At 41.7% G+C, this 9,248-nt stretch overlaps 1 protein-coding gene across 1 annotated transcript in view; it reads left to right on the plus strand.

Moving 5' to 3' along the window:
- Positions 1-8,291, plus strand: part of AVIL (advillin) — a 62,653-nt gene extending 54,362 nt beyond the window's left edge. Inside the window, exons 19-20 of the mRNA XM_075199328.1 lie at positions 39-182; positions 7,250-8,291. Of these exons, the coding sequence (XP_075055429.1) occupies positions 39-182; positions 7,250-7,363 (258 nt within the window). The 3' untranslated portion in view covers positions 7,364-8,291. The remainder of the gene's footprint in view (positions 1-38; positions 183-7,249) is intronic.
- Positions 8,292-9,248: the final 957 nt, after the last annotated feature.

Below are 9,248 nucleotides of genomic sequence, written 5' to 3' on the forward strand. Positions count from 1 at the left end.
TCTGACACTGCTGTTACCATAGTCTGTTTTTTTTCTAGGAGTTAAATGGAGTGGCTCGTTCCCCCATTATTCCCAGTACCCCAGTACCCCAAATCACAAGCAGCCAGTACTTACCCCTTGATGCCTTGAAAGGGAAGCAGATAGATGAGCTACCAGAGTGGGTGGATCCCACAAGGAAAGAGGTAAGATAACTTGTGGGTGAGTCCATGAGTAAAGCTGGCCATAGATGCAACAAGCAATGCTTGTCGTTTTAGAATGAATGGCTGGCTTTATATACGTTTACATACATGTCGACATACCTTTAAGAACAATCCGAGTTTTGAAGCACCACCGCTTCATACATCATAAGACTTTGTTCGCATAATTAGGTTCAAATAACTTTAAATTGCTTCTGATTAAATTTTTCCACCATTCTTGATAGTATTATAGATTGAGCACAGTCAGATGTAAATGTCTGAATCAATCTTTTGTCATGCACACACATTTTGCTTTTCTTACAATTTAATTAAAAATCAGAACTTGAGATGGGATTTGAAATGATATTGTATTTCCACAATACTATGTAAAACTTAGGAAATGCATCTATTCAGCACAGGGCTTGCTTGCTTTTTGGGAGGGGTGCTCTTTATTCCTGGCCTAATTTCCTCCAAGGTCTTTAACTGACCAGGCTGGGGCAGGTTACCATTATGGCACTGCGGGTCCCCCTGTTATTGTGTGATCAGCCCAGCCTGTCAAAGCCAGGAGCTGGTAACCACTTTTGCAGGGGACCTAAGGCTCATTGTCACCTGCTAAAGTGGTAACACTGGTGCTGGCTACTCATTCTGTTGGTTTTCATTTATTTACTTTAAACACTACAGATACGGCAGTCATCTGTATAAAATGGATGACTGCCATATCTTTGCTCTGGTGGCTCGATTTTAAGTTTCACTTACAGATACTTGCAACTTGTAACATGCACCAGCTCACATACACTTTGGGGCATATTCAATTGTTGGCGTTACAGCCAAAAGTAACTTGCCATGAACTTGCTTCAAATGGCATAACTTGGATGAGGTTCCTTGATGGTTAAGGTCCCTACCTCTACTGACTGTGGCTTTACAAACACTACAAATGGCTAGACAACTGTTGTCAGGGTTTGGGTAGAAATAATTCCACACATAAGAGGTGAATTTTTTTGTCTTATGTCCAGGTATGACAATGACCTTCTTCTTATCACGTGCAAGAACTGCTTGCAACGGTTCAGGACTTACACAAACAACATCATCTTCATCAACATCTTCATTAGTGCCCTCGTCGGCTACAGAAATATCTTCCTCATCCTGTTGCAATTCCAAAGTGGCATCCTCAATTTGTGTATCACCGGCTACACTTAGGCTGTTCATGCACACATCTGCAGAAATGCTGAAAGGGGCCTGCTTTATGGGTACACTATCAGAATGGTCAGGATTACACATAGCACTCGTGGATAGACTTCTCAGGGATTTGTGTCATTTCTGAATCTGAACATAAATTTTCCTCTAATGTCTTACTCTTTTCTTCCAGCTCGACTTTTACACGTAAAAGTATTTGGACACCATTTTTGGAGAGGGAATGACAAAGTCTTGCTTGGTCATGACTGACCTTACAAGAAAATGCCTCAGTGACAGTTGCAGAACTAGCACTCATAGAGTGCTAAGGCCTCATTCTTTTCTTGCCACTGCTTGTGTAGAATGGCATGTTAGCATTTTTTTTTTCCAGCAGATAACTTTGCCTGGATTACAGGTCTTTTTTTCTTGACCAAGGTGAAAGGTGTTTTTTTACATTTTTGTTTCCCTGACTTACAAACACTAGTCTTTACCAGATGACATAGAGGGATTACTATAATCAAGACTGGTGCCAGCAGCTGCTTGGTGCTCCTGCTCTTCTGTGTACTGTTGTGAATCCATTTTGATAACACCGTACAATTTGACTGTAAATTCAGAAGACCAAGCCTGCCAGCCTTAGTATTTCTATTTCAGCAATGACAATTCGCAATCGAGCTCTCCTCTTTGTGTGTAACCTATATAACACCGCACAATTTGACTGCAAATTCAGAAGACAAAGTCTGCCAGCCGTAGTATTTCTATTTCACCAATGACAATTAGCAATGGAGCTCTCCACTTTGTGTGTTACCTATATAACACAGTACAATGTGATTGCAGATTTACAGCAAGACTGCCAGCTCTATTATTTGACAATTAGCAATGACAATTAGCAATGGAACAATGGAGCTCTCCTCTTTGTGTATTACCTATATAACACAATACATTATGTGACTGTAGATTTAGAAGACCAAGCCTGCCAGACCTATTAATTTTATTTCAGCAATGACAAGTAGCAATGGAGCTCTCCTGAATGTCACTGGAGACTTTGAAGAACACTGCTACCCCTCCTCTTTCTTTTCTACCTATGACACAGCCCAACTGCTCTAGAGACTGCCAAGAACTTGCGAGATCCAACGACGTAACAATGACGTTTTGCCTCGTTTTAAATTCCGAGGGAGTGTGAAAGTACTGAGCCAGCTCTGCTCAGTACTCGGATCTGCTAGTTTCGAGTGTGTTCAGTTCTCGGGAAACCGAGCCTAAGCATCTCTAGTAATTTGGGTTGCAGTTTTACATCATTGTGGCTATATGAAACATGCTAGCCACCAGGCGTGGGCTGGGAGAGGCGTGGCCGGGGGGCACACAGGCGGCCGCATCATATTACAGGGGATGCGGCCGTGTCAGTGATGACGCGGCCGCATCCCCTGTCATGTGATGCGGCCGCCGGGGGAGAAACTGTTTTTTGCATCCGGGGGGTGGCCGGCCGGCCGGCCGGCCTACCCCCTGGCCCTAATAGGCGTCTAACCCAGCGGCCCGGGGGATTTTATTTATGGGTGCTAAGAGCAAGACCCCTTCGTTTTGCACCTGTGTGCCTAGATGGTTCGCCAAGCACATCAAGGTACACGCTTATTCCCACCCCCCACCCCCCACCCCTCAGGAGACCATGAGGAGGCGCAATGCTCAAAAGTAAAAACGTCACATTAAAAGTTTGACCTCCTACCACTTTAGAACCAACTCTTCAATAAATACAACTTTGTAGTTTTTTGTGAGGATTCAACACTAGCTCTAGATGACAGCTGTCAGAAAACAGTTGACAAGCTACAAACAGCTTCTCTCTATTCCTGTAATCAGCCCTTGTAGACCTGCATTGCTTATTTATTTGTGTAAGTGTACTTAGTTGCCTGCAAGTGCATTTTGAAGTGCACTGCTACCTTAGACTTTGAAACTGCCCCGACAGCCTGCGCCTATCTTTGCAAGCTTGCTGACCCACATGAAAACACGTAAGGTGGAAATAGTTTAACATCACAACTCAAAAGTCCAACCTATTAACACTTTATTACCCCCTTCACCAGAGCCGGATTTAGACCTCCTGGTGTCCTAGGCAAGAGACTGGTTTGGGGCCCCCCTCCCTGAAACAATCTATAGCACTATATTTTTGTAGCATACCATATAACCCTATAGTTGAGCAGAAGTGAAGCTATGTATCGCCGGGCAGCGGCAGCGCCACCAAATGGAGGTGTGGCCATACCACTGGGGACATGGCTTGCATCATTGGGGGCGTAGCTAACATGAGAAAAGAGCTAGGCCACCCTCATACAGAAAAAGGCACCCCTAAATAATTACAGAGCAGTCCTGCTTTTTAAGTAGTTGGGTCAAAACAACTTTAAGTCTGGACAGAAATACTTATTAAGTTGTTTGCAAAAATAATAAGCATCAATCCAAGGATGTGCCCTTTGTCACTTTTGTCCCTCTACCATCACACTGCCCATTCACATCACCTCTGTGCCCCTTCATAATTGTGTTTGAAGCAACTTGTTTCCCCTTTATCATAATGTGCCATTGTGCTTACCTTTCTATTACTTTCTTCTCTTCTGTTTTCTCATCTTCTGTTCTGTTTTGTCTTCTTTCTTGCCTCGTCGCGCGCACTGCTCCTCTCTGCTCCCCACAATGAGTCTTCTCTGAATATGATGTCAGATGGGATGATGTCACACGGCGTGACTCACTCCTGACATTCAGTGAAATGCAACGGCGCAGAGAGGAGGGGAGGTGGCTGCCGGTGGCGCTGCAATCATGTGTTTTGTTTTTTTTTGGTTGTTTGTTTTCTCTCTCGGACACAATATTTTTTTTATTGGCTGGCATATCTCACCACCTGCCTTGCCGCCGGGACCACTGGGCCCTAGACAGGTGCCTAGGTTGTCTAGTGGTAAATCCGGCCCTGCCCTTCACTCATTTCTTAGAGTGTCTTTGAGTGCTTATTAATTTGTTTGAAGTGAGCGTAGAAATGTGTTTTTCTGCAAATGGGCAATTTGAAGGTGCAAAATGAAGTCCATTGAAAGTCTAAGAGCCATTCTTCAACACCTCAGGGATGGTGGAAAAATCATTTTGAGTAAAATGATGTATGCGCCCTGCTGCCTAAATGCACCTTCAGTACCTGCTTTTTCTTTTAAGCAATCTGTCCCGCAAGGAGAAATCTAATTTTTGTATGTGGGTGCCAAGGGAGGCACACAGATGTGACTAATCTGTACTCAAAAAGTACGTCCTTTCCTGGGTCTTACTGTGGCTGCGGACTGATACAATGAGGTTAGACAGTCTGGCAGCTGCACCATTGTCATTGTACTGCAGAGCTCAGTCTTGCAAATAATACTGTCACTTTCTAGGAACCACCTGTCCTCACCACAGGATAGGTAAGTACAGTAATGATAATAATGCAGCCAGCAGGCCTGAGACTGAGAGGGGTGGGATGGCGTGACCACAGCCCCTCTGTGACATTACCAAGCACCCTCTGGTGACACAATGCTGAGATTTATAGCATAACTGTAACGAGCTTCCTCTTTTCCTGTAGTAAATTCTACATATTTTATATTTTTTAAGCAAGTTAACATTTTATTGTGGCCCCTTCAGATAGATGAATACAATCTCCCAATGTGGCCCGTGGACCAAAAATGGTTGTGCACCCCTGCTCTGGAGCTAGTACGGTAGTTAATGGCAACTCTTTTGGTCTTAGTTCTGGTTATTCACAATGAAGGAAGCAGCATTGAGAAGAATGGTTTAGGACCTCAACCATTTTCTAAATGCAACATAAATAAGAAACTTATATAAATGGAACAAAGAAAGAGCCATTACAAGTCCAAAAATGTGAACAGTCAGTGCATTCAGTTCTGCACAATTTTGCCTATTTACCTGCCCCCTGCACACCCACATACCACTTTTGGGAAGCGCCTCCATGTGATCCTAATGCACAAAGATTTGCAGAATCTATGTTTTTATTCCCTTGGCAGGATTATGTATGTAGGTGCGCTTTTCTGCTTACAATACATCTGAATCGGACAAAACACATCCCATTGAGTATAGGCTGATAATCCAATCCTGGCACATCCTATAGCACATGTAAAAATTAGGTCATTTTGTAAGGGGAGGAGGAACTATGCTGCCACCCGATTAGCTGTTAACAGTCCGCTATTTGCAGACTCCACCCCCCCATATTAGATTTTCCGCACAGAAAAACACACACAGTCAGATGATCATTTAGGGCCTGAATCATGAAGGAAAGTAAGGTAATAAAAAAAAAGAGGTACATTTTCTCCTGGACAACCCATGTTACAATGCAAGGGGTACATATTAGTTTATTATTTTGCACATGAGTTAAATACTGTCTATTGTTTCTTCTAGCAAATATTTGATAGCTTTTATTTTTAAATTGAAAAAAATTAAAGTTGATCTAGGACATGCCCTACCCCAACCATAAATCGGTCCCCACATTTTAAATTTACCTCCCCCTCCAATGCAACATGGTTTTGCCCATGTTGCTCTGCTCTCCTTAATGACTCAGGCCCTTAGTGACATCAAGCATTAAATGGGAATTGCTGTTTGCTAATCACACAGGAGTGCTTCTGAGCACTTCCCGGGTTTCCACAGCACTCTAGTGAAGGGACACAACATTTCCCGTTCAATGATAGGTGTCCCTACTCTGGCCTCAGAATATCTTGTTTTTCTACCGTGTGACATGCACTTTATAAAGTGTGTGTGACAAATCGAAATTTGGAGCAGCCCCATAATGTCCAACCGTTTGCCGGTCCGTTTGGAAATGGACATGGTGTAATGAGTAAACAGATGTCACTTTACATTCGATCCTGTTCAGGATGGCTCCATTTATTTCAATTTTTTCCCCCACAAAAACTGCTCAGTTTAGCCTCATTAATGTCTTAAATTAATAATGAGAGTGAGGGGATATTGGCACTGTATTTATTATGTGTGCCACTTTTGTGTGATTGAATTACTTTATAACAATTGGCAGAAATACACTTTCCCATATCAAGTGTCTGGAGATTCATTGTAAATATAGGCCAACTCCTGGTTACCGCCACCCGCAAAAATATACAACAAAAACAAGATGTATTTTGTAAGAGAGAAAAATGCTCTGCGGGCCCTTGCTACACAGGAAATGCCCCCTAAAAGTGCTATTGCAATAATAGTAGACATGGCTCATATGGCTTCTATTCAATGAGGAGCCACATTCACTATCTATAATCAGAGTTAGAATTTGACTCCCCCGTACACTTTGCAATGCCAGAGGATAGTGCTCTCCCATCACATTTGTTAGTTCTGCAGGAGCAGTCCAAAAACTGCAGGGCGTTCATAGGGTTTCCGTACAGAAGCTGTACATTAGGGGGGGAGGGTGGGGGGATTCCTCAAACAGAATGGGCTGCTCAAAGGTGTGGAACTCATTTAAGCTTTAGGGGCATATTCAATTGTTGGCGTTATAGCCAAAATGAACACGCAGCACGCACTATTACCGTCATTACGGTAATAGTGCGTGTAAGTACCGGTTTTACCGCACTATTTTCGCTGGATTTCAGCTTGCGGCTCAGGGAGCTGTAAGCTGAAATCCGGCTTACTATTACCGTAATACCGGTAATAGTTTTTCCGCAGCGGAAACCGCAGAAAATTGAATTTGCCCCTTAGTATTTTAGGAATTAAGCATTTTTCAGCAATGGGAAAGTCTTTGCGTTACTACACAATTATAAAGTCCTGAGTTAGCAATTATTCATTGTATTCCTTTAGTTTGATCTGTCTAGTGACTTGAAGACATTTGAAAAACAAGAAAAAAAAGTCATCATCAATCATTTTACAGAATTCACTGTAAAGACATGAAATATCTATGTAACTTTTCATCTGCCTTTATTTCATAGATGTACCTCTCAGACCAGGACTTTGTTTTCGTCTTTGGGATGACCAAGGGAACATTTTCTGCCTTCCCTTCATGGAAACAGCTGAACATAAAGAAAGAATTAGGACTATTCTAAAACGGTCTTTCATTTGGAATCTTGGGTATTACCAAGGATCACCTGTTTGTTTTATAGCACGAAACCAATGTTGTAAACACTTGCATTGGGTATCCTGGTGGCTGGAATGAAAGTCTCATACAGTATACATGATATGTCAACATGATATATTCACTACTTACCTCTTATGAGCTTTAACTATGCTTGTCATTAAGGCAGTGTCTGAGCAGAGATGCTGTGTACTCAGGCTTAGACCATTGGTACTCCTCCTATTCCTGTCATGCATTGCACACCTATCATATCACCACTTGTAGGGCAAGCTATCCGGTAAAGGCATTCCCATCTGCCTTATTATATGTAACATACAGGGATTAAATTACTATTGTTTGTGAGTTCCTGTCTTTTTTTTTTAATGGTGCCATTATTAATAAAACCTATTTGCAATGTGGTTTTTTTTTCAGAGCAATGTAAGGTTTTTTTGTTGGTAAATGCTACTTAAATTCAGCACATTAAGAAAGGGGTTATCAAATATTAAGGGAACGTTTTTTGCAACTTTGAAATGTTGATATATTCGTTTAAGTGAACAGGCTGGACTCTGAGCAAGTCGTTGTTTTATGGGTAAATTACAGGCCTGTCTAACCTGTGGCTCTCGGGGCGTTGTGGAACTAAAAGCACCAGCATGCTTTGCCAGTAGACAGCCATACAATAGCTGTCAAAGTATGAAGGGACATATAGTGTCACACCACCTGGCTATCCACAGATTGGCCAGGCCTGGTGTATAACAAAACAATGGCTATAATTTATGCATAATAGATTGCTTTTTTATATATTTCTCCTTACAACAATTATACACCTTATGAAGATATCTGCCATAAAATGATAATTTGTGAAATGTTACTTCTATCATTTTGTAACTGCTGCTCCTAAAAATTAAAAAAAAATTAAAATATTCTGTCACTTATAATATACACATCTTGATATTCCCCTTACTTGCTTGATTTGTTTTCATTTTACATTGATTGGCAAAGGAGCAGTAAAACTGGCATCCTACATACATGTTGCCGTAATGAGAGGGAGGGACCAGAGGAATAGAAGTAGGTCATAGTTTAGCAGCTCACACATAGGATGATGAAAGAGTAGAGGGCTCCACTTTACCATCTCAGAAGGTCAGCCGTCATAAATAAGAGGTAAGTGCACAGACAGCCCAAATAAAGGTGTACAATTCTGCACTGTATACTAGGTAAATGATACTCAATGTGTACAAACCTATTGCAGTCAAACAATTTCTGTATTTAACCTGAACTATCTATCATACTACGGTGTCTGATTGGTTGCTTTGGGGTTTGCCACATTTGTGCATTCTAGGTATAGGAATCCTTTGAGGCCTGTATATGTAACACCATAATCTGCTCAAATAGTTACGCATTAAATACAAATGCACATTTTAAGACATTTAATAACAGGGGGCAATGTGCAGACATCTTCTGTACCCCGTAGCTACCAAACAATCGTTAGCTTTGATTTTCTAAACAAATGATGGGTAATCGAATTCACTTAAAGGGCCGTAAAGTGCAGCTCTCTATCCTTTAAAAGGATCTGGGGTATATTGAAAATATAAAAAAAAAAACACCCAAATTAACCCTACATGTGACTCAGAAGCTCAACTTGCTCTAAAATTTCTTACATGCCTTCAGGCCCACGTGTCACAACATGCTACGCATATCTACCACTTGTCATAATATGCCCCCACACCACCACTTGCTACTAAACTTGTACTCTAACTTCAGACTTCTCCACGTGTCAAACCTTATCTAACCACAGATACAAGAATGGTACAGCAGTTGCCTACTTTCTGAAGATCTACATTAGTAATGTTTTCAGATATATATTTTTCCTCCCAACTCAG

Source organism: Mixophyes fleayi, chromosome 2 (genome assembly GCF_038048845.1).
Source record: "Mixophyes fleayi isolate aMixFle1 chromosome 2, aMixFle1.hap1, whole genome shotgun sequence".
Lineage (NCBI taxonomy): Eukaryota > Metazoa > Chordata > Amphibia > Anura > Limnodynastidae > Mixophyes > Mixophyes fleayi.